Source organism: Haliotis cracherodii, unplaced genomic scaffold (genome assembly GCF_022045235.1).
Source record: "Haliotis cracherodii isolate W230 unplaced genomic scaffold, xgHalCrac1.p SCAF_1, whole genome shotgun sequence".
Taxonomy (NCBI): Eukaryota; Metazoa; Mollusca; class Gastropoda; order Lepetellida; family Haliotidae; genus Haliotis; species Haliotis cracherodii.
In genome coordinates, this window is record NW_027266264.1 from 81,109,663 (window position 1) to 81,135,679 (window position 26,017).

A 26,017-nucleotide genomic window follows, 5' to 3' on the forward strand; every position below is an offset into this window, starting at 1 on the left:
CAATCCATACCACATGATTGTAGTGTCAAATCAATCCATACCACAGGATTGTAGAGTCAAATCAATCCATACCACAGGATTGCAGTGTCAAATTAATCACTATCACAGGATTGTAGTGTCAAATCAATCCATACCACAGAACTGTAGTGTCAAATCAATCCATACCATGGGATTCTAGTGTCCTATTTAATTATACCACAGGATTGTAGAGTCAAATCAATCCATACCACATGATTGTAGTGTCAAATCAATCCATACCACAGGATTGTAGAGTCAAATCAATCCATACCACAGGATTGTAAAGTCAAATTAATCACTATCACAGGATTGTAGTGTCAAATCAATCCATACCACAGGATTGTAGAGTCAAATCAATCCATACCACAGGATTGTAAAGTCAAATCAATCCATACCATGGGATTGTAGTGTCAAATCAATCCATAACACAGGATTGTAGTGTCAAATCCATCCATACCATGGGATTGTAGTGTCAAATCAATCCATACCATGGGATTCTAGTGTCATATTAATCCATACCACAGGATTCTAGGGTCAAATCAATCCATACCACAGGATTGTAGTGTCAAATCAATTCATACCACAGGATTCTTGTGTCAAATCAATCCATACCACAGGAGTGTAGTGTCAAATGTATCCATACCACAGGATTGTAGTGTCAAATCAATCCATACCATGGGATTCTAGTGTCATATTAATCCATACCACAGGATTCTAGTGTTAAATCAACAACAAAACAACATCAACAACACAACAACACTCTGCTGTATTTATTTTCAAGAAATAGTACAGTAGCATATTTAGAGTAGCACTTGTTACAATCAAGCTGTGATGTCCTGGGTCAGGATACGCTCACCTTTATTTGTCTCGTGTCGTCCAACCCCAAGTCAAACGTGTCGTTTCAGAGCAAGATACATAAATCAGACACCACAGTGTCAATCACATGCCTCGTCACAGCAGAGTGAAGAGGACCTTGTCCAGGTATCTTTCAGTCCAGGTATCTTTCATGTTTAGCTCCATGTCAATCAATCGTCATTGTAACCACCCATTTCCGGTTCATCATCACTGTCTGTGTCAGAGGCTGGCACACGATAACTGGTAGGGTTAAGGAAGCATTAATTGCTCAAAGATAGTTTCAAGCTGAAATAAACTACTTTCATCTAAAAATAGATTGTTATCCCTTATTGTGTGAGTGGTGCATGTGATCCAGTGATATTGGTCCAGATATTGTGAACAATGATCCACGCCATCTGGGTACGAAGACACACAATAAACCGCTCACCCCTTTACGCCACCTCCTATGACCAGCATACACTGCTGGGGACCTATTGTAACCTGGAATCTGAGCACATAGAAAGGATACTCCATGTTGGTTCCCTCTGGGTTGTAGTCGTCCAGCCGGATGTGGAGGCGGCCCGCCAGCCTCTCCGTCGCCTGTCTCATCATCAGCTCCTGGGAGACAGGAGGACCATCATTGTACACAAACATCAGTAGTGAGGTCAAGTGAGTGAGCTAAAATTTAACTTTGCATCGGCTACTTCAGCCATATATGAAACATCAGTAGTATGCCCCCAACATTAACATCAGATGTATGCCCCCCTACATAGACATCAGTAGTATGCCCCCAACATTAACATCAGATGTATGACCCCCTACATAGACATCAGTAGTATGCCCCCCTACATAGACATCAGTAGTATGCCCCCTACATAGACATCAGTTGTATGCCCCCTACATAGACATCAGTAGTATGCCCCCCTACATAGACATCAGTAGTATGCCCCCCTACATAGACATCGGAAGTATCCCCCCCCCTACATAGACATCAGTAGTATGCCCCCTACATAGACATCAGTAGTATGCCCCCCTACATAGACATCAGTGGTATGCCCCCTACATAGACATCAGTAGTATCCCCCCCCCTACATAGACATCAGTAGTATGCCCCCTACATAGACATCAGTGGTATGCCCCCCTACATAGACATCAGTAGTATGCCCCCCTACATAGACATCAGTAGTATGCCCCCCTACATAGACATCAGTAGTATGCCCCCCTACATAGACATCGGAAGTATCCCCCCCCCTACATAGACATCAGTAGTATGCCCCCTACATAGACATCAGTAGTATGCCCCCCTACATAGACATCAGTAGTATGCCCCCTACATAGACATCAGTAGTATGCCCCCCTACATAGACATCAGTAGTATGCCCCCTACATAGACATCAGTAGTATGCCCCCCTACATAGACATCAGTGGTATGCCCCCTACATAGACATCAGTAGTATGCCCCCTACATAGACATCAGAAGTATGCCCCCCCCTACATAGACATCAGTAGTATGCCCCCCTACATAGACATCAGTAGTATGCCCCCTACATAGACATCAGAAGTATGCCCCCCTACATAGACATCAGCAGTATGCCCCCCTACATAGACATCAGTAGTTTGCCCCCTACATAGACATCAGCAGTATGCCCCCTACATAGACATCAGTTGTATGCCCCCCTGCATAGACATCAGCAGTATGCCCCCCTACATTAACATCAGTAGTTTGCCCCCTACATAAACATCAGTAGTATGCCCCCTACATAAACATCAGTAGTTTGCCCTCCTACATAGACATCAGTAGTATGCCCTCCTACATAAACATCAGTGGTATGCCCCCCTACATAGACGTCAGTAGTTTGCCCCCTACATAAACATCAGTAGTATGCCCCCTACATAAACATCAGTAGTTTGCCCTCCTACATAGACATCAGTAGTATGCCCTCCTACATAAACATCAGTGGTATGCCCCCCTACATAGACGTCAGTAGTTTGCCCCCTACATAGACATCAGTAGTATGCCCCCCTACATAGACATCAGTGGTATGCCCCCCTACATAGACGTCAGTAGTTTGCCCCCTACATAGACATCAGTAGTATGCCCTCCTACATAGACATCAGTGGTATGCCCCCCTACATAGACATCAGTAGTTTGCCCCCTACATAGACATCAGTGGTATGCCCCCCTACATAGACGTCAGTAGTTTGCCCCCTACATAGACATCAGTAGTATGCCCTCCTACATAGACATCAGTAGTTTGCCCCCCTACATAGACATCAGTAGTTTGCCCCCCTACATAGACATCAGCAGTATGCATCAGTAGTATGCCCCGACATTTACATTCAATAACAGAAGCAGCTGTCCCCTGATTTAAACTGTTTTTGAGACAGTAAGTGACCCCTATAATTATAATAAAATAAACATTAATCAACATTAATGCACGCCTTGTCCCTTCTGAGAGAAAATATCCTGCGTCAATCTATAAAATACTGTGAGAATCCCGCAAGGCCGCTGCCTCGTCAGAACACTGTGTAACCCTACCCCGTGATGCTTCCTCTGCTGTGAGACGAGCTGCAGTGACTCCTCCACAGATATCAGCACACTCTTGTCATGCTTGTAGTCCGGCAGTACCACCGCAGACTCGTCCTTGGGCCTGGACACACTCTTGTCATGCCTGTAGTCCGGCAGTACCACCGCGGACTCGTCCTTAGGCTGGGACTTTGAAGAGTCCACTGAACTCTCCGTCTTCCTCTCAGATCCACCTGACACTCCTGAGCTTTGACTGACCTTCAACCTGTCCTGTTTTGATCTGAACTTGTATACTTCTGGTAGGTCTTCCACCTTTGATATTTTTAAAGTGCTGAAAGTAAGGGTGGTTGAATTAACTTGTTTGTACTATTTATACAGAACTGGATGAAACAATAACTAAAGGGTGTCGGTGTGTATATCAATAATCCATGATATGCTTAAACACAGAATCTGTAACTTGTAATTCCTATATGCCTGAACCACCCCCTTAAAATATAAAACTTGAAGATAATAAAACAATATATCTCTGACAAAATTCTATATTTGAAACATCTCAGTTTAGTAGGTCATCTTCAAAGGCCAGCATTAGCATGACTAGAAATCGGCACTAGTCCTGTAGTCCTTACCAATGGGCCCAATAGTTAAGGTATCATAAGGACTAGTAGAAATTTGCCAATTTTAAGGGATTTTTATGTTATCATTATGAGGACTAGCAGACTAAGTCCTGTGAACTTTCTTGGGTAGAATAGGTCTTCAGCAACCCATGCATGTTGTAAGAGGCAACTATGCTTATCAGAAGAGGCGACTAATGGGATCAGGTGGTCAGGCTCGCTGACATGGTTGATGCATGTCATTATACCCCAATTGCATACATCAATGTTCATGATGTTAATCACTCAATTGTGTGGTCCAGACTTGTTTATTTACAGACCGCCATCTTATAGCTAGAAAATTGCTGAGTGCGGCATTAAACAATAAACAAACAAAACAACAAAATAGTGGACTAAATATGTTAGTTTCTGCTGCTAATAAAAGACACAATACAAAAATGATATACATCCTTACATAACTTTACATCTGAGGTATAATTCAGTATCTGAACCAGCATAAGTTAAATAACTTTACATCTGAGGTATAATTCAGTATCTGAACCAGCATAGTTAAAATGACATAACATCTGAGGTATAATTCAGTATCTGAACCAGCAAAATTTAAATAACTTTCCATCTGAGGTATAATTCAGTATCTGAACTAGCATAGTTTAAATAACTTTCCATCTGAGGTATAATTCAGTATCTGAACCAGCATAAGTTACATAACTTTCCATCTGAGGTATAATTTAGTGTCTGAACCAGCAAAGTTTACATAACTTTACATCTGAGGTATAATTCAGTGTCTGAACCAGCAAAGTTTACATAACATTACATCTGAGGTATAATTCAGTATCTGAACCAGCATAGTTTACATAACTTTACATCGGAGGTATAATTCAGTATCTGAACCAGCAAAGTTTACGTAACATTACATCTGAGGTATAATTCAGTATCTGAACCAGCATGGTTTAAATAACTTTACATCTGAGGTATAATTCAGTATCTGAACCAGCATGGTTTAAATAACTTTACATCTGAGGTATAATTCAGTATCTGAACCAGCATAGTTTAAATAACTTTACATCTGAGGTATAATTCAGTATCTGAACCAGCAAAGTTTAAATAACTTTCCATCTGAGGTATAATTGGGTAGAATAGGTCTTCAGCAACCCATGCATGTTGTAAGAGGCAACTATGCTTATCAGAAGAGGCGACTAATGGGATCAGGTGGTCAGGCTCGCTGACATGGTTGATGCATGTCATTATACCCCAATTGCATACATCAATGTTCATGATGTTAATCACTCAATTGTGTGGTCCAGACTTGTTTATTTACAGACCGCCATCTTATAGCTAGAAAATTGCTGAGTGCGGCATTAAACAATAAACAAACAAAACAACAAAATAGTGGACTAAATATGTTAGTTTCTGCTGCTAATAAAAGACACAATACAAAAATGATATACATCCTTACATAACTTTACATCTGAGGTATAATTCAGTATCTGAACCAGCATAAGTTAAATAACTTTACATCTGAGGTATAATTCAGTATCTGAACCAGCATAGTTAAAATGACATAACATCTGAGGTATAATTCAGTATCTGAACCAGCAAAATTTAAATAACTTTCCATCTGAGGTATAATTCAGTATCTGAACTAGCATAGTTTAAATAACTTTCCATCTGAGGTATAATTCAGTATCTGAACCAGCATAAGTTACATAACTTTCCATCTGAGGTATAATTTAGTGTCTGAACCAGCAAAGTTTACATAACTTTACATCTGAGGTATAATTCAGTGTCTGAACCAGCAAAGTTTACATAACATTACATCTGAGGTATAATTCAGTATCTGAACCAGCATAGTTTACATAACTTTACATCGGAGGTATAATTCAGTATCTGAACCAGCAAAGTTTACGTAACATTACATCTGAGGTATAATTCAGTATCTGAATCAGCATGGTTTAAATAACTTTACATCTGAGGTATAATTCAGTATCTGAACCAGCATGGTTTAAATAACTTTACATCTGAGGTATAATTCAGTATCTGAACCAGCATAGTTTAAATAACTTTACATCTGAGGTATAATTCAGTATCTGAACCAGCAAAGTTTAAATAACTTTCCATCTGAGGTATAATTCAGTATCTGAACCAGCATAGTTTAAATAACTTTACATCTGAGGTATAATTCAGTATCTGAACCAGCAAAGTTTACATAACATTACATCTGAGGTATAATTCAGTATCTGAACCAGCATAGTTTACATAACTTTACATCGGAGGTATAATACAGTATCTGAACAAGAATAATTTACCTGTTTGGTTTGAATGCTTTCTTTAGTGGTATTTGTTCATTCGCCTTTTTGATAACACGTTCGTAACTGTTGATGTACGCATCCTCTCCCACAGATACACGATGATCAGTAGATATAGTCACCCGCTCCAAAACCTCACTCAGTCTGTCACTCACATCCATAGCAATGGACTTATCTCCCCTTAGTTCAGTGTCATTTCTTGTGACAGAAGCTTCACACACGGCAGCTTCATTTTTGGAGTTGTCTCCCTCTTGCTGCACTTTCCTCTCTTGATTTGTCTCAATAGCTGTGACTTTCTTGTCCCTATGCCTGTTGGAAGTTTGTTTGTCTCCATGACCTGATATTGTCACACCCTCTAGAGTTGCAGCTGCCCGTTCTATGTCCTCTCTCTGGGCAATCAGTGTCCTCAAGGTTTGGGCAAAGGTTTTCACTTTGACCCCCTTATCTGGTAAAGTTTGAAGAAATTTCCTGTAGATCAAACATAACATTTGTGAGATTGACAGAAGTGGAACTGTATGGAATCAAAAAATATATGGATATCAATGTGACCACCAAAACAAGTGTTATCTTCTTTTTAAACAAACAGATCTATTACCAGTAACAGCAAACAAATATGAAATATTCACTTTGTCGACACTGTCGTTTATCAAATACTCACCATGCAAACAATGTTTGTTTATCAAATAGTCACAAGATTGACAGTATTTATCAAATATGTCTGATTATAAAATATCTACCATGTCGACAGTGTTTGTTTATCAAATATTCACCATGTCGACAGTGTTTATGAAATATCAACCATGTTGACAGTGTTTATCAAAAATTCACCTTGTTGATAGTGTTAATTTATCAAATTTTGCTTTGCCTAATCTCCTTACTGACTTGACTAAAGGACCATGTAGGATAAGGGCCCTTAGTGGCCCACCGGTAGCTTGGAATAATGTGATAGCATAGTTTGTTTGTTTGTTGTTTAACGCCACACTCAGCAATTTTCCAGCTATATGGCAGTGGTCTGTAAATAATCAAATCTGGACTAGACAATCCAGTGATTGACATAATGAGCATCAATCCACGCAATTGGGATAAGATGACATACATCAACAAAGTCAGCGAGCCTGACCACCTGATTCCGTTAGTCGCCTCTCACAACAAGCATAGTTGTCTTTTACAGCAAGCATGGGTTGATGAAGTCTTATTCTACTCCAGATCTTCACAGGTGGTGATAGCATGGACATTGCACACTAAGAACACTAGTCATAGCATAGACATCGCACTTAGAACACTAATGATAGAATGAACCATTGCCGACCAGTACAATCCATGTCAATTAGTTTACACAATGACAATCTAAAAGTACAGCCGGTAACAGCTTGGTCTGATTAAAATGATAATAATGTCCCCACCAGTTGAATATATGTTATGTTTACTCTGTGGCAAACTCATTCATTATGAAACACAGTATTTTGCATATTGCCCAGTCATCTATAAATTCATGTATAGCTCTGTGCAGCTGTCGAATACTAATCCCATACAATTCAACAACAATACACATAAATTGATAATCTTTGTAGTTTCGTGTGGTATTAGGTGAAGTGAAATTGGGTTTTATGTTGCCTTCATGATTATTGCACTTAAATGACATATACATGATAGATGTATGTGGGAGTGCGTGGCTTCTTGTGATAGTCCGGACTAATGCTGGTATATAGCGTTAGCCCACTGACACACCATGGAAACCCCTCTCAGACACAGTATACCGACTCCGAAACAACTATTGCTTGTTTTAGCCCCTAATGCTAAAAGCACCTTTAACACGACCATCCACTCACCAGGCAGACACCCTATGTGAAGGATAAAGCACTCCTCCTAGGTTATGGTCAAGGAGTGAGTGAGTGAGTTGGGTTTAACGCCGATTTTAACAGTGTTCCAGTTATATCACGGCGTGTCAGCTTAATGTGGGAGGAAACCAGGTCTCAGACGTTTACCACTTCGGTGAAACCCACAAGCACAGGTATGGTGCTGACAAATCTAGAAACATAATCGGGGTGAACCGGGATTCGAACCCACAATCATAGGTTTCTGGCGTGCCCAAAGGACGCAACTCTGCACAGCGAATCGCAGTGCCTTAGACGACTGGGCCACCCATGCCCCCTATGGTCAAGGAAGTAAGACCGAGGAAAGAGGGTATTTGCTACTCAGTCTTACATTGCCGATAAATGACTGGCGAAATCTCACTTCCTTGACCATAACCTAGATGGAGTGGTTTAACTCACTTATAAACCGTCCAAATGTTAGAAATAACAGAAAAATACGAGAAAGCATCAAGATATCTTATGGTGAAACAATACAGTGTGTCGCGGTATAAAAGGAATGCAATCAAAGCGTGTGAGATAGAAGAGAAACACTTGCAGCATAGACAAAACTAAGTGGTGACATCTAAAATTGAACGTATTTTCACCACCTGCCCCGGTGGCTCACTGGGAAAACAGTTGGTTACAAAACTTAACACGATATGTGAGGTTACAGGTTCAATTCCCATCATCCATAATGAAAAGGTTTCACTTCCTGTCTTCGATTTTAGAACATTGGACGCTTGAAACAATTCCATCTGCTACTCAGATCATCAGGTCTTATGAGCACAAGTAAAACCTCAAACCAGGTTGCACTTGGAAAAAGTAAAACCTCCCAAGAGGTTATTACAGGATAGAAAGATATCTACCATACAAAAGGCAAAAGTGGCAGTAAGCTTATAACCTCTTGACCAAGCACTGGCAGTAGGACACAACTAATAGTTTAATGTAAGTATGTGAATCACAGTAGTATGCATGACCAGGCTGCTTTATACGGTATTCAAACACATTTTGCCAGGGCTACAGCCAATCGGACAGTTTGTACCTATCTCTTGAGACCTACAGCAGGGTTGGGTAATATGGGGGTGGGTACCTAGGTAGTAACTTTGGACTTGTCCCAGGCCTAGTCTGTAGAGTGAGTGAGTGGGTATGGTTTTATGCCTCTTTTAACAACATTCCAGCAATATCACGGCAGGGGACACCAGAAATGGGCTTTACACATTGTACCCATGTCGGGAATCGATCCCGGGTCTCCTGGGTGACGAGCGAACGCTTTAACCACTCGGCTACCTGACCACCCCCTAGTCTGTAGTGAACCTACTCTTTCTTCAGCAGCTTGTCCTGTCTGTCCAGCAGCTCGCGGAGTTCCTGCAGAGTCTTCTTGGTCAAGTCTCCTAGTTGCCCCTGCTTCTCGGAGGGAATCGACATGGACCCCATCTGTAGATCACATTCACATTACTATGAAGCAGAGACTGACTGAATGTTCTACATATCTGCAAAACTCTTACACAATTTATTCAAAGGATATGCTTTTGATGTTTGATAAGCCTAAATATATAAAGTGAGTGAGTATGGTTTTACGCCGCTTTTAGCAATATTCCAGCTATATCATGGCGGGGGACACCAGAAATGGGCTTCACACTTTGTACCCATGTCGGGAATCGAACCCGGGTCTTCAGCGTGACGAGCGAACGCTTTAACCACTAGGCTACCCGACCGCCCCCTAAATATATAGAGGATATTTGTGTATAGTCTTGTTTAGGTCATTGAGTGGCCTAAAAAAGGTTGATATTTTTATTATGAGTGGCACAGTAATGGGTAAAAATGTCAACTCTGTTGACAGAATGATAGTTGTGTTTCATGTGATTGAACGGATCAACAACCAAGATATATTTCACTTCCAGAAATATCAAAAACTGAGGCCGAACTTGATTTGTTGCAATATATAAACATCTATCACTAGACCCCCGCATCAATATATATTTAAGACAAAGTAACTTTAGTAATCATAAATAATACTAAGCACACAGGAACTCGTTATTGGTCAAATGTATATCAGTGTATATATATATACATGTATATATAGGGATGCATATTTTCATTTACTGAGCAATAACAAGTTCCTGTGACAGAAGTACTGGGAGTATTGATGCCGCGGATCATTGTTTTATTTACACCTGTAGTGTACATATATCTCTCAATGTCTCAATCATTTTATGACATAACGATATCCATGTGCGTTGACAGTTTGTCACACTCACGAAAATGGGGGACGTTTTGCAACCATGAGTGTTTCAGCAGTTATGGATCTAGACTGAGTAGAGTGCTGAAATGACAAGCATAACTGCCTTACACAGCTAGGTTCAAGAAAACATGTATGTACCTTTCCCATTTTACTAGTTATCACCTTGTCATCAGACAGTTTACAGGCCATATCGTACTGATAATACCGCAACTGCAGAACCACAAGGTATAACGCATTTTATATAGCCTTCTCGACACTGCGCCATCTATCGGTTGACTTATTCCATTCCACTTAGGGGGGTGGGTGGGTTGAATTTCCATGGAGATGTTTTTTTATGTGGTAAGACTCAAATATTCAGATTGAATATAAAACAATAATACTAACTTGTGTGTTATAGGAACATGTTCCGGCTGGTAACATGTATACTCGGATACTGTGTGTACCTTCTATGTAAACATATTATTTCCTGTGCATCCCTGTATTCAATACTGAAATGGTGTATCTCTGATCAGCCGCTGAAAACTGGTTCTCTGTTGATACGCACACCGACACGTGCGTTGATGCGTGTAGACAGTATCCCAGTACACTATATATAGGCGTTGTCCGTCCCACATCTGTCAACCACGAAGTTGTAGAGTTGGCACAGTAGAGTGCTGTTGTAACCTAAGTCGCGCCTTGCTTTTCACAACTCACAAAATGGATTTCCTTAATATAGTGGAGTGGTCGACAATCATTTTCACCATTCTCATGATGATGTCAGGAATGTAAGTTTGCAAACTTTTTATGAACTTATTAAGGCAACTTTAGTACTTTTGTATCAGACATTAAACAGATTAGATCTATATGCATTGGCGATAATGTTTACAAAAGGGGTATATGTTGTATATATTAACCAAGAAACCTTATTCCTGGTTCAACATACTTGACCGACATGTTTTTATAAGAGTTGAGAGTTGTCACTATATCCCTTTTAACCATTTTTGTTTCAAGAAAGAGTGAAACTGTTGGAATTGTGTGGACATCTCTCAAGTGTGCCATTCTGTGTTTACCTATTAACAGTAACAGTTTAACAGGGTTAGAAATTGGCACTAGTCCTATACCCTTGCCAAACTAGCCAATACTTTAAGGTAATATAAGGACCAGTAGAAATTTGCCCTTTTTAAGGGTTTTGGTATCATTATAAGGACTAGTGGACTAAAACTGTTAGTTTTTAACGCTGAGTTATATACAGTTTAATTTCATGTTCATTGGGAAAGGAATAAATTAATACTATTGTTTGTATATTTGTTCAGACATTATACTTTGGGGAATGAGGGTTTGCAGTTGTAAATGATCTCTCATCTGTCTGTACCGGGACAGTTGGGTAACCTTGTGGTTAAAGTGTTCGCTCGTCACGCCAAAGACCTGGGTTGGAATCCTGACATGGGTACAATGTGTGAAGCCCATTTCTGGTGTCCCGCACCGTGACATTGATGGAATATTGCTAAAAGCGGAGTAAAACCAAACTCACTCACTCACTCTGTCGGTACCATCAACTTACTGCCATCAATCCACTGCAGTTCTCCAACCATCCGTGTCAAGCCTGTCCCCTCAATAAGCCATATGGTTACTCTAACTGATGAGAAACTGCCGAAAACACTGCAAACCTAAGGTTCAAAACAACTGTGATACCCATATCCAAAACATCGCCATCAAATAACCATTTCTTGTTTGTTTCATTTTTAGCCACTATCAAACATTGATGTATGCCCTCTTTCAACAGACAGTTTGTGTCATCTCTATTTCAGTAGGAATTGGTCCAGGTTAATATTTCATTATTTAATAAATAATTTTGATAACCAATCTGGTTTTCACAACTCAAATTGAATTGGACTGCTGTATTATAATCCAAACCAGGGCTCCACACAATATTTGTAACCCTAGTTTGAGTACAATGTATTTACTCATGGTATCATTCACATTGGGTATTGATAGTTTTCTTTGGATATTAAATTTGTAATCTCTTGGGTCTAGTTTATTGGGTGTTGTAAACTGATCACTGGACAATTTTCAAAATGATTCTACTTCTGTGCTGTTCAGGTAACTTAGAATTAGGATATGTTTATGTGCTGTTGTGATATGTGTTACAATAAGCAGGATGTCGCACATCCATTATTCAGTACAGTAGGTTCATATAGGCATCAGTTAGAACAGATCCTTTAAAACATGCATGTATTCAAGCTCTAATAAATACATTGGGCAATTATGCAGTGTTGTATACTATTTGATGATCAAATTTCTCCATGCCTACTTGTAAACAAGCAACTCAACATTAATTGGGTTATGGTAAGTTAGTGTGTGTATTTAACAGAAATATGCAACTTTTCTGGAGCTGTGACAAACAAAGGAATGGAATATTTTAGGTTGAAAATAATATTAGGATGATGCAGCAACTAAAGCCAGAATTAAGTTGTCAGATTTGTCCATATTTTAGGCCAAAGACTTTAACATTTTAAAGATTTGTCACTGATAAAGAGCAAAATCTGTCCGTTGTCTCTTGTGACACTCCTACAGAGTGTATTGGATGTGTGGCCGGTTGAATATGACGATGGAATGTACACACCTGATGCATATGCTTGTTTATAGATATATCACATTATCACTGTAAGTACATTGTACAAGTCATAATAAAAGATGAAAGTACTGCTTGTGTTTCTGGTGTGTTTCCGTTGATATTTTCACTGTAGCCATCAGCTCATCAGAACTTATGATGAAAAACAAAATATCACACTGAATGTGAAGTATAACAAGTGACAATAACAAAAAGAAACATATTAACGTGACACGTTACCCCTTCTATAACCGGATGACACATTTCACCTCTGAGCGCCTTACACGATTAACTGAAAATGTAACTAGCCATATCAGTTAATGCCAATTATGTAATTACAATCCCCCTTCACAGGAATAACCTCTGTTTATATGATACAATATATACTGTTGTTATCCTCTGGCCAGAAGTTCACAGTATTTAGCACATGGCATACTTACCGTCTTATCGTGAAGATAAAAGTGACAACTGGGTATTCAGAGACATGTACAGTTGGAGATGTAGATGTGTTTGGCTTGTAATACACTATAAAACCTGGATATCAATCCTTTTGTATGAATCAAACACCAATGTAATATTTACACACACACACACACCTTAAATTACTGTGTAACACTGACCCATTTTTCAAGGCGGTCTGTGTTTCCCGGTCATTTAAATGTAGGGTGTGTTCCACAGTCTATTAAAGGGATCTGTGCTCCTAAGTCATTTAAAGGTGTGTTTGTGTTGGGGGGGGATCTCCCACATTCATGATCTACACTTTAATGGAGGGGCTATGTTCTACCCTTTGGGGAGGGGAGGCTAGGTTCTACACTTCAAAGGGGGGCTAAGTTCTACACTTTAAAGGAAGGCTTAAATAAGACAGACAGGTGACCCATGACTCAGTTGCCTGCCCTTCTTTAAAGTTACCTGCCCGCATTCAGACATTCTTAAAATTTTAAAAACGCAAAAAATAAGAGAGAAATTATGTCTTGATTCAGTCGAAATAATGGTTACAATTACTTGAGAATCTACAAGGAGTCATATCGTCCGCAAGGACCCTTCAAATTCATAATTAGAGGTCCCCTGGACCCCCACCTATGTAAGTTAGGGTAAAACCATGTAGACATATGACAATTTTAGTGCTGTTGATGGACAAGCCAGTGCTATGTGTAATTAAGGTGCTCCTCGTTCAATATGCAATGTGAAACTTGCGTGACGTGAATCGACTTGCCAGGACTGCCAGTTGGCAAGAGCCTAGTGGCAGTGTAAAGCAAGTCATTGAAATTTTCAGCATTCATTCGACTATGGCAATAAACACTCGGAGCCTGGGACATGTACAGCATTGTGTTAATAAAACATGCTCACAAGCTCCAGTCCAACAATATCGATAATGTCATCTTCACCACTGACATGCCTGATTCATCTTTGGGCCACATTAAAATGCCACTTTGGTACTTTTAGTGATGGATTACTGATTAATTGATCACCTTTTTCTGTATAAACCTTCATATCAACCTTTTTGAAATATAAGATCAATATCGTCAGTAACGAGGAACACAAATACTAGTGGGACTTGCGTACTCAACATGATCTACATGTATTCTTACCATTGTAAACATGACAGTATTTAAGCCAAACTATTTTAATTTTTAGTTTCACGGATATTTGCCACACAAGGTTGGTCAAAATAAAAATAAAATGAAATAGCTATGTTAATAATTTATTTATTATATTTATTTATATGTAAGTCTTTCTGCTGTGGAGACCTAATAAAAATACATATTTTTGTGTTTAATTTATTTCTTGGAAAAGCTGCTTTTCAGTAGGGAGGGCGACCCCGTGAAACAAAAAATAACAAATGTGTAGTCTTACATATAAATTGGACAAAACCATTACACCTAGGTTCAGTGTGAAACTATTTCATGGCTGTCATATTGTCTTACATTGACATATATTGACTACTGGTGCCATTATAGATGGAACCAATCGTTACTCCTGTGTTTATTTTCGTTATCACAAAAAATCAATACTGTCTGATTGTCCCTTGTCCAGGATTAATTAGCAGCATGACACTCTCTGTTCAAGGCTACCTTTATCTGGCTGGCAGTGTTGTGAGAGGGACAGTGTTAATAGGCTATCAAGTGAGGTGTCCTTTATGTCTGATCAATAAGGTTGTATTGCTGTGATGTATATGCAAATATGTGATGGGAGTGAGAATTACATCATGCCCCAGAGGAGAACATTGAATCTCACTGAAGCTAATAGAAAGGCTTCCATTTCTGCAGCAGAGCAGCTGATCAGCGATTTTGTTGACACCGCATTGATGGTATTGATTGCTTGAGATGGAAAACCGAGTTACGTCAATTTACCTGATTCCATTCTTTAAGGATTTTTACCTTTTGAAAGGTTAAATGTGAATGTTATGAAATATTAGTGTTTACAGACAAATCGTGAAACCGTAAAACTTGCAAAGAAACATTATGAAATTTATTTGAAAATAGGAGTTGCTCCTAATAAATGATTTGAATATTTTTATAATAGGTTCAGCCTCCTTCTTTTAAAGGATTTGGCTTATCTGCTTTTGTGGGACCTGAAAAATTACGATTTCATTTGGAAGTGATGTCATCAGTGTTAATCAAACAAAGCATGACAAAGCAAGATATCACTTTTTGAATATTTAATCATGCAATATTAATGCTGAGTTTGCACACACAAAGATCTTCGTATTACATTGTATTACATATACAGTCACTTATGCTTAAATAAATAAAAAAATAAAAAATAAACAAAAAAATAAACAAACAAACAAACAAATAAATCTGTACATGATGCTTTAACCATCAGTATCAGAGAAATGTGCAGAGCTACGAGAAAGCTACTGGTGTCATTCAACCATGTATTTCCTTAAGCCAATATTCCATGGCAACAATGTTTTCACAACATGTGTAATTGGTGCTGATGCTTTTGTCCTTGTAGCCAGAGACCAACTATTATATGGTCTCTGCTGTAGCCTCAGGATGTGCCCATGAGAAGGCGTCAGAAACTCTCCCTGTACTGATGGAACCGCAGACGTTGTTTTGTGTAAAACAAAACAATGTCCACCAGCTGTTGAGCATGATAGTCATATATTGATTATCATATTTACTTTAACAACTATTCAGCATGTTATTATTGGTAAACCTTTGAACCCGACCTCTTAAAAATGTTCATTATAATGTTAACAAGTATGCATGACAAGCCATAAGCACACTGGCAATGTGTTTTGAAATCAATAGTAATCATTACTGTTGATTTCAATGAAATATTTAATGCACAATTATGACCCTGAAAGACATATGAAATATTTAATATACAATTAGGCCCCTGAAAGACATAAGCAAGCTCTCTGTGTTGGGTAGGTAATCATTAACACATTCATGAGCATGTCCTGACTGACCTTTCCTTTGGTTCCAGACCACCATGTATAGCCATGTACAAGACGAAGGACACAAAGCATATTCCATTCTTCTTCTTCCTTATCTGCCTCATGAAGTAAGTATCATCATCATCATCATCATCATCATCATCATCATCATCTGAACAATGAGGTAGCCTAATGGTTTAAGTGTTCACATGTCATGCCGAGGACCCAGGTTTGATTCTGACCCGTGAAGATCCAGGGTAGAATAGGTCTTCAGCAACCCATTCTTGCCATAAGAGGCAACTATCCTTGTCGTAAGAGGCGACTGACGGGATTGGGTGGTCAGGCTCGCCGAATTGGTTGATGCATGTCATTGTATTCCAATTGCATGGATCGATGCTCATGATGTCAATCACTGGATTTTCTGTTCAAGACTTAATTATTTACAGACCGCCGTCATGTAGCTGGAATATTGCTTTGTGCTGCGTTAAACAACAAACAAACAAGTTTGGTTTCCCAACATGGGAATCCTTTCATTAGATCATCTGCCATAATATTGCTTGAATATTGCTAAAACCAGCATGAAACCCTACATCTCCCTCTTATCCATGCACAGTTTGTGATATTCCTATGTGTCTACATAATATGCCGTATTTGACGTAATAAGCGCCCAGGGTGCTCTCAAAATTAGAAATATGAAATATTAGTTTGGTGAAAAAAAACTGAGGTCAAAGATCATAAATTTCGTGGTTTACGCTGACAGCCTGAAATGTTTATATACGACAGATATATTTTTCCAGAATTTAATTGCCCATAATTAAGGGTGCTTATAACACACGAGTGCGTATTAGACGCGAATATATAAGTCTTAAGTACATTAATCAATCGGAAAGGGTGCTAATTAGGATTGTTTACTAGCCAATATATTAGCAAATATCGCCGTGGGCGCTTATTACGGCGAACACGGTATATATATAAATATATACTTATCTGACATAGATATCATATTGCACATATTAATATTACACTTTGGCCACTTGCCAATAATCCAGGCCTTTGTTAAATAATCCATAGCCCTGCGATATGATGTTGTTAGGCAGGTCAGGATTCCGGTATAATCCTGAAAAATTAAATGATAAGGGACTTTTTTCAGTGCTCAGGGACTGACAGACAAACATATTTTTTAGAGGGATGCCGATATGAAAACAAATAAGTTTATTCAGCAAGTGTTATTTACCCGGGTCGCGTGGGTTCCAGGAGTAAAGGCTTTTTATAATGGTCCGAGCAGTCTGAGATATGTAAACACTCGAGTCCTGCCAGTCTAGTAATATTATTCCAACTTATACGATAAGATAAGATAAGATTCCACTTTATTATCCCGAAGGAAATTTGGGTAACATAAGCACAAGGCCTCAGCTTATTGATTAACACATTCGGTGTACACATAAAAAAAAGCATCACAAATGTAATTAACGTTAAATGTGGCATTAGCGAATAGATGCGTTTGTTCTCAACATCGGCAATTGCAGAAGGAGGAAGTTGATACTCCGAATGTAAAATATACAAGATATTGTTAAATATTTCACTTGCTTTATTTATTAACTATTTTCTGTTCATAAATAGTCAGATTTATGACTGACACCACCCGAATGTTGTGTGACCTGTCTATTGGCAGCCATTCTGTAAAACAATACAAAGTTGAAATAATTTAAAGGACAAACATTTGCAATAACAGTCAAATGTTACGACATAAAGAACATGTACAGATAGAATATATGCACATCTATACATGTATGTGTATACATGACGTCACACGATGAGTGCATGTGGAATGATGTAATACGCTGAGCACTTAAGCATGCATTTATCATTCACATGGCAGAACAAGCAGCGCCATCTGGCGTTTGTTATTGTCAACATTGTCCTTCAGCAGTTTAGTGTCTTTTTCGTACACTGGAGTTCTTTAGTACACATTGTTCTATTTTTAAATATGACGGGATTTTTTTGTTTGCGAGTTGTTAATTGGTATCGTTTCGTATTTTGACTTCATTTGTAACATTCTTTGTTCATAACTTTTGTCCTTTATTTCAACTTTGAAGTTTTTCACCATATGGCCGCCCATAACCTGTCTTGTATCATCAGTGATGTGTTGTGTCTTGTATTGCAGTAGCATGATTGGACTCTACTATGGTTTGCTCATCGACAACGGCATGCTGAAGATGCTCAACTTCGTGGGCACCTCATTGTGGGCCACCTACATTTTCGTGTATATCTTGGTGTCTAAAGTCAAGGTACCATCTCCACAGTGACAGAGGGCTCTTGTCACACGCTTGTGTTTTATTCTTTTACTCGTCCGACTTAGGGCAAGTTGTTGTGTCTTTGTTGTAGTGTGACAATGTGATCTTCATGGACTCAGGAAACTGTGTCATGAAGCACTAAGAGTGTCCCTTATTTATATATGTTTGTACTTTACGTGACTTAAGACTGTCGTAGCATCACTTTGTGAAATGTTGAATATTAATATTTTTGTCTGATAGATTAAATTTGTTATTGACAAGAATTGAAAAGCAAACTGTTTGTGATGTTTTTTTGTCCAAGTTTGTTGTCCAACAGGTAGTGTAGGTGTACAATAGTATAGTGCGTGATTCTACAGTGACACAGGTGAAGTCGGGAGATTACTCTAAGCTTATGAACACATGATAATTTGTAGGTAAATTATTGTTTGTTGTTTAATGCCTGACTCAGCAATATTCCAGCCATATGATGTAGGTCTGTAAATAATCAAGACTGGACAAGATAATCCAGTGATTGACATCATGAGCATCAATCTACACAATTGGGGTGACATGCATCAACCAAGTCAGCGAGTCTGACCACCTGATCCTGTTAGTCGCCTCTTACGACAAACATAGGTTGTTCAACCTGGTTCTACATTAGGAGTATATATTTATTATTTCTTTGTAACACAAATAACATATTTGGAAAAAGTAGGAATTTTCTATAGTTGAATTTAATTGATATTGATTATACTAGGGCTGGGACGGATGGGTACTCTGTAGGACCCGGATACCCACAGGACTACCTGGACCCGTGGTTAGTCACGTGATATATAGTTTAATGACAAAAAGTTATCTAGAAATCTACAGTTACACTACAAGTGACTAATGTTTGCATTTCATTTTGACTATGCACGCATTCCTTTTGACTTGATATGTATGAATAAAGATAAAACTTCAGTCAACTTCAGTTTATAAATGCATGATGTGAATCTAAATACATTTTGCCAGGGCTACGGTCAAACTATTCCCATCTCTTGAGACCTACAGTAGATCCCCGGGTAGGGTCGGGTAATAGGGGGTTGGGTACCCGGGTAGTAAATTTGGACTCGTCCCAGCCCTAGATTATACATATTTGTAGATCCATATTCTATGATAAATGAGATGCTAAAACGACCAGCAGAATCCACCGTTGTTGATGAAGGATGTCATATGCTGTCATAAATAGGTTGCTAGTCACTGCCAAGGTGTTCCTTGTTTCAGAGTGAGCCTGTTACCAAGGTAACGGGTATGTTTGCCCTGTTCCTGTCCCACTTGGTGTACCTGGTCTACATCGTGCAGCAACATGATGAGGTCGTGGCCCGGCTAGGCAGCATGCTGTTCCTGTGGACTATTGTGTTAGTGTGTCTACCAGCAATGGAAATAGTGAGTATAAGAGTCATTAATTACATAAGGTCAGGTGAAATGGGGCTGTTGCATTCAAGATTATTGCACTTATGTAGCGTGGAATACTGTTCAAAGCAGCGTTGAAACCAACTCACTCACTAACTCATTCCCTTGATACTGAGCGCCAAGCAGGGCAACAAGCACCATCATTTAAGATCTTTTTGTATGACATGACCAGGGATCGAAACCATCAACCTTCTGGTCTCCAGGCCGATGCTCTATCACGAGACACAGAACAAACATGCAATGAAGAGTGAGATGGTTCCTGTAGGTCGAACAACCTTGAAGTGTCGGTGATGTCTGCCTGATGTATGGTGTCTTGTTTCAGGTGGAGGTTGTGAGACGGAAGAGCTCAGAGGGCGTGTCTCTCTCGCTACTGATGGGGGGTCTCATGTGCTCCTTCGTCTGGCTCCTCTATGGGTATATGCTGAATGACTTCAACATATACGTGAGTACTGTCAGTACAGAGTTGTAGCCCAAAGAATGTTTGAAATGAAGTGTATTAGAGAGAAGGAGTAAGTTACACATCTTTGACAAGTATGTCTCATCACACAGCTGGGTGTCTCATCAGGATGTAGCTGGATGTCTCATCACAGTGTAGCTAGATGTCTCATCACAGTGTAGCTAGATGTCTCATCACAGTGTAGCTAGATGTCTCATTACAGTGTAGCTAGATGTCTCATCACAGTGTAGCTAGATGTCTCATCACAGTGTAGCTAGATGTCTCATTACAGTGTAGCTAGATGTCTCATTACAGTGTAGCTAGATGTCTCATCACAGTGTAGCTAGATGTCTCATTACAGTGTAGCTAGATGTCTCATTACAGTGTAGCTAGATGTCTCATCACAGTGTAGCTAGATGTCTCATCACAGTGTAGCTAGATGTCTCATTACAGTGTAGCTAGATGTCTCATCAGGGTGTAGCTAGATGTCTCATCACAGTGTAGCTAGATGTCTCATTACAGTGTAGCTAGATGTCTCATCACAGTGTAGCTAGATGTCTCATCAAGGTGTAGCTAGATGTCTCATCAGGGTGTAGCTAGATGTCTCATCAGGGTGTAGCTAGATGTCTCATCACAGTGTAGCTAGATGTCTCATCACAGTGTAGCTAGATGTCTCATCACAGTGTAGCTAGATGTCTCATCACAGTGTAGTTAGATGTCTCATCACAGTGTAGCTAGATGTCTCATTACAGTGTAGCTAGATGTCTCATTATAGTGTAGCTAGATGTCTCATCGGGGTGTAGCTAGATATCTCATTACAGTGTAGCTAGATGTCTCATCACAGTGTAGCTAGATGTCTCATCACAGTGTAGCTAGATGTCTCATAACAGTGTAGCTAGATGTCTCATCACAGTGTAGCTAGATGTATCATCACAGTGTAGCTAGATGTCTCATCATGGTGTAGCTAGATGTCTCATTACAGTGTAGCTAGATGTCTCATCATGGTGTAGCTAGATGTCTCATCATGGTGTAGCTAGATGTCTCATTACAGTGTAGCTAGATGTCTCATCATGGTGTAGCTAGATGTCTCATCATGGTGTAGCTGGATGTCTCATCATGGTGTAGCTAGATGTCTCATCACAGTGTAGCTAGATGTCTCATCACAGTGTAGCTAGATGTCTCATCATGGTGTAGCTAGATGTCTCACCATGGTGTAGCTGGATGTCTCATCATGGTGTAGCTAGATGTCTCATTACAGTGTAGCTAGATGTCTCATCACAGTGTAGCTAGATGTCTCATTACAGTGTAGCTAGATGTCTCATCACAGTGTAGCTAGATGTCTCATCATGGTGTAGCTAGATGTCTCATTACAGTGTAGTAAGAGGTCTCATTGGGAGGTAGCTAGATGTCTCATCACAGTGTAGCTAGATGTCTCATCACAGTGTAGCTAGATGTCTCATCACAGTGTAGCTAGATGTCTCATCACAGTGTAGCTAGATGTCTCATCATGGTGTAGCTAGATGTCTCATCACAGTGTAGCTAGATGTCTCATCGGGGTGTAGCTAAATGTCTCATCACTGTGTAGCTAGATGTCTCATCATGGTGTAGCTAGATGTCTAATTATAGTGTAGCTAGATGTCTCATCATGGTGTAGCTAGATGTCTCAATACAGTGTAGCTAGATGTCTCATCATGGTGTAGCTGGATGTCTCATCATGGTGTACTAGATGTCTCATCGTGGTGTAGCTAGATGTCTAATTATAATGTAGCTAGATGTCTCATCATGGTGTAGCTAGATGTCTCATTACAGTGTAGCTAGATGTCTCATCGTGGTGTAGCTGGATGTCTCATCATGGTGTACTAGATGTCTCATCACAGTGTAGCTTGATGTCTCATCATGGTATAGCTTGATGTCTCATCATGGTGTAGCTGGATGTCTCATCATGGTGTACTAGATGTCTCATCACGGTGTAGCTAGATGTCTCTTCACGGTGTAGCTGGTGTATATTGTCTGACATGCTTCATGTGTTTCAGGCCCCCAACATTCCCGGGGTCATCATCAACGTCACCCGCCTCGTCTTGTTGATAACATATGGAGATGGTGCCAAGAGCAAGGTCGAGTAACATCCTCAGCATCACTCCCCATCACTCACCCGTCCTGTGCATAATATAGATGGCTGCTGTGTTCCCTGCCGTATGCCTGGAGGTTAACAGGAGCAGTTTGATTTCCAAGCAACAAAGTGTGAAACATTCTTATTATGTGTGTATCGTTATGAGGTATAAAGCATTTTAACCATGTGAAGCGCCACCATTGTAGCGCCACCAGTGGTTATTATGAATTATGTACCTTCAAGGTTCTTCCATTTGCTTCAAACATATGGCGGCGTCCAGTCAAGATGATATGCTTGATAATCAAGGTCTATATTGTAATAAAACGGGTTTTACCCCGCAAAGTGCATCAAATAGCATGAGCACCATGATTAAAAATATGAAAGAATTTGCAAAATATCTGTCGACGCCCAGTTGGCGGTACACATGCTTTGCAAATTCTGCATGTTGAAATCCATGTTCATTACAAACTGGATGCCTAGTTTGGTAAGCAATTTTGATTGGACTATGCATAGACTCGTCAGTCCAGCCAAAATGTAACTCCAGAATTGCAGCCTAGTTCGGCAAGGGTGGAAATTGGACATTTATAGTCAGTTAACTCCCTTGCCTGGGGAAGATGTAATGAAGCAAGTGTTTATGAAATGTATGGCCTTGAATGTTTGCACAGATTATTACTCACACCTTCCAGTTACAGATCTTATTTACCGGTCAGTTATATGGGACTCTTCAAGTGAGAGGAAGATTTGTAGATGGATTACAAGAAAACAAGGTCCAGGAACTCTTTTCAAAACTCATTCGAAGTGTTAAATAACAATGGATGGTGTATGAAAATTGATGTTAGTTTTTACATTCCTGTTTTTGTATTTTGAAACTTTAAATGTTTTATCAAACTTTTGGATAAACCCATTGGAGCCCCTGCCCTGATATTGCTGGAATATTACTAAAAGCAGCGTAAAACCATACTCACTCTCACCCACACTCTGACCACATTATACCTCAATAGATATGTTATATAATACCCTGACTGATCTCATATTGTCTGTTAAATGAAAAGTGTGACCAAACAAACCGTGTGGTAGTTTACTGGGGGACAACAGAATTTAAGTTCTATGTTAAGGCAGTGGAGAGTGCACCTGTTCTTGCTAATTGGGAAATCTGTCATAGGTTCGAGAAATGTTTTTTGTCAGTCTTTCATATTTCAAGAGTAGGGCCACTCTTGATGATAAACCTGTAAAGTGATCGCCTTTGTTATGGTTGTGTTCTTTGTAATGATCAAAAGATGTTGTTTTAGTGCAAGAACAAATACTATTTCTCCAAAAATTATTGCTGTTAGCTGCATTCGTGCCAAACTGTTATATGAACTTATTATATATGATGATGCAGATTAGTTTATTTTAAATGTTTGTTGTTTGACAGTATGTGCAATGTTACTGTTAATGTTCCAATCAAGAAGTGTCTGGAGTAATATATTGAAACAGAAGTTATCATATAAATATATTCATCACAAGATTCTACTTTTATAACAGGCTGTTGATTTTTCTTTCTTATATTGTCAGTTTTTCATTCTTGAAATATACAAGTAAACTGTCAAAGGTTTGACCACCCTTTATGTGTTCAAGGAGCTTGGCAGTAAGTGGTTCAAGGATGAAGACAGTTGTTTGTAAACAGTGTTCTATTTTGTATGACAGTGTTCTACTTTGTATGATTTGGTCTGTGTATAACTGGTCTGTATATTGTTTTTCCTGCTGCTTTAAGGTGTTTTTTGTACACAGTTATTGGTGGGTTATTATCATGGCATATTCTTCATGTAATCTTTTGTATTGGTGGAGAAATATACATCAGAGTTTCTTATACTCTTTATTTTATGCACACCTCACTTAGAATACCTCCGATGCTACTGGCCTTTGTATGTGTTGGAATGATTTTTGCTCAAACAGAAGTGTGCCAGGATATATGACATTTGTTACTCACAAGATCCATATATTTTGCATTAAACAATTGAACCAATTTCTGTTATTTCTTTGATGTATTTATGTTAATGTGGCAACATGCAATTTATTTATTTTGTTTAAAATATTATATTCATCTAACTGCAGTCATCCTTATGACCCAGTCAATCAATGGTCTAGTGAGCCCCTATCTAGCATCTAGACCTACTCCTTACTACCCAGTCAACCAATGATCAAGTGAGCCCCTATCTAGCATCTAGACCTACTCCTTACGACCCAGTCAACGAATGGTCTATTGAGCCCCTATCTAGCATCTGCCTGTGATAGTCCTTACGACCCAGTCAACCAATGATCAAGTGAGCCCCTATCTAGCATCTAGACCTACTCCTTACGACCAAGTCAACCAATGATCAAGTGAGCCCCTATCTAGCATCTAGACCTACTCCTTACGACCCAGTCAACGAATGGTCTATTGAGCCCCTATCTAGCATCTGCCTGTGATAGTCCTTACGACCCAGTCAACCAATGATCAAGTGAGCCCCTATCTAGCATCTAGACCTACTCCTTACGACCAAGTCAACCAATGATCAAGTGAGCCCCTATCTAGCATCTAGACCTGCTCCTTACGACCCAGTCAACCAATGGTCTATTGAGCCCCTATCTAGCATCTAGACCTACTCCTTACGACCCAGTCAACCAATGATCAAGTGAGCCCCTATCTAGCATCTGCCTGTGATAGTCCTTGCAACCAAGTCGTGGACCAATGAAGCTGAAATCTAGAATGGTGTTCCCAGCATTGACCACAACTGATGTTGTGAAAAGGCCTTGAGCCAATATCCACAATGGCCACTATTGCATCCATATTAAAAGAAAATTCACTGGAAAGATTCTGGGATGGAACAAACTCTTGCACTAACAACAATCCAACTCTTGAGTGACTGAGGGAATGTTCTTTTGTTCCTTACACAGAAATATCACAGCTATACTCGTATTTAGCTGGCCTGTAAGTGAGGGAGGTTGGTCAAACCCAGATATTACAGCCAGGTTCACCTAATTGTGAACTGAACAAACTATAGGAATCCAATTGTTCGCAACTGTTATCACCTCTCTGGTTGGGAGGAATATGAAGGACAACTCTTCCACTGAAACAAAACAACTGATTGGCCCTGATGCGGTGTCAGGTGACCTCTTCCCTGTGGCAAACCATGTGACGAATCACTGCCAGGGGCGTCCGTGTAGCCTAGTGGTTAATGCGTTAGCTCGTCACGCAGAAGACCCAGGTTCAATTCCTGACATGGGTACAATGTGTGAAGCCTATTTCTAGTGTCCCCCACTGTGTTATTGCTAAAAGCAGCGTAAAACCAAACTCACTCACTCCCACTCCCAAATCGACATGTGACATGGTTTGGGTTGCTCTCCTACACTGAGGCAAA

The 26,017-nt window shown here is 39.6% G+C and overlaps 2 protein-coding genes across 3 annotated transcripts; one reads left to right on the forward strand and one right to left on the reverse strand.

Moving 5' to 3' along the window:
* Positions 1–785: 785 nt before the first annotated feature.
* Positions 786–10,885, reverse strand: LOC139469637 (DNA-directed RNA polymerase II subunit GRINL1A-like). 2 transcript variants are annotated; one of them, XM_071251872.1, is made up of 6 exons: positions 10,776–10,885; positions 9,468–9,583; positions 6,297–6,764; positions 3,392–3,710; positions 1,382–1,470; positions 786–1,113 (listed from the first exon to the last, which is right to left on the reverse strand). In XM_071251872.1, the coding sequence occupies exons 1-6, from the start codon at positions 10,809–10,811 to the stop codon at positions 1,044–1,046; spliced, it is 1,098 nt and encodes a 365-aa protein (XP_071107973.1). In that variant the 5' UTR covers positions 10,812–10,885; the 3' UTR covers positions 786–1,043. The 2 variants fall into 2 exon arrangements, with proteins under 2 accessions (XP_071107973.1, XP_071107968.1); XM_071251867.1 differs by lacking the exon at positions 10,776–10,885 and adding an exon at positions 10,530–10,652.
* Positions 10,886–11,006: 121 nt separating this feature from the next.
* LOC139469650 (sugar transporter SWEET1-like) lies at positions 11,007–24,633 on the forward strand. Its single transcript, XM_071251883.1, has 6 exons — positions 11,007–11,155; positions 16,417–16,494; positions 18,531–18,654; positions 19,903–20,064; positions 20,414–20,533; positions 22,561–24,633. Exons 1-6 carry the CDS (start codon positions 11,088–11,090, stop codon positions 22,648–22,650), a joined length of 642 nt encoding a protein of 213 aa, XP_071107984.1. The 5' UTR covers positions 11,007–11,087; the 3' UTR covers positions 22,651–24,633.
* Positions 24,634–26,017: the final 1,384 nt, after the last annotated feature.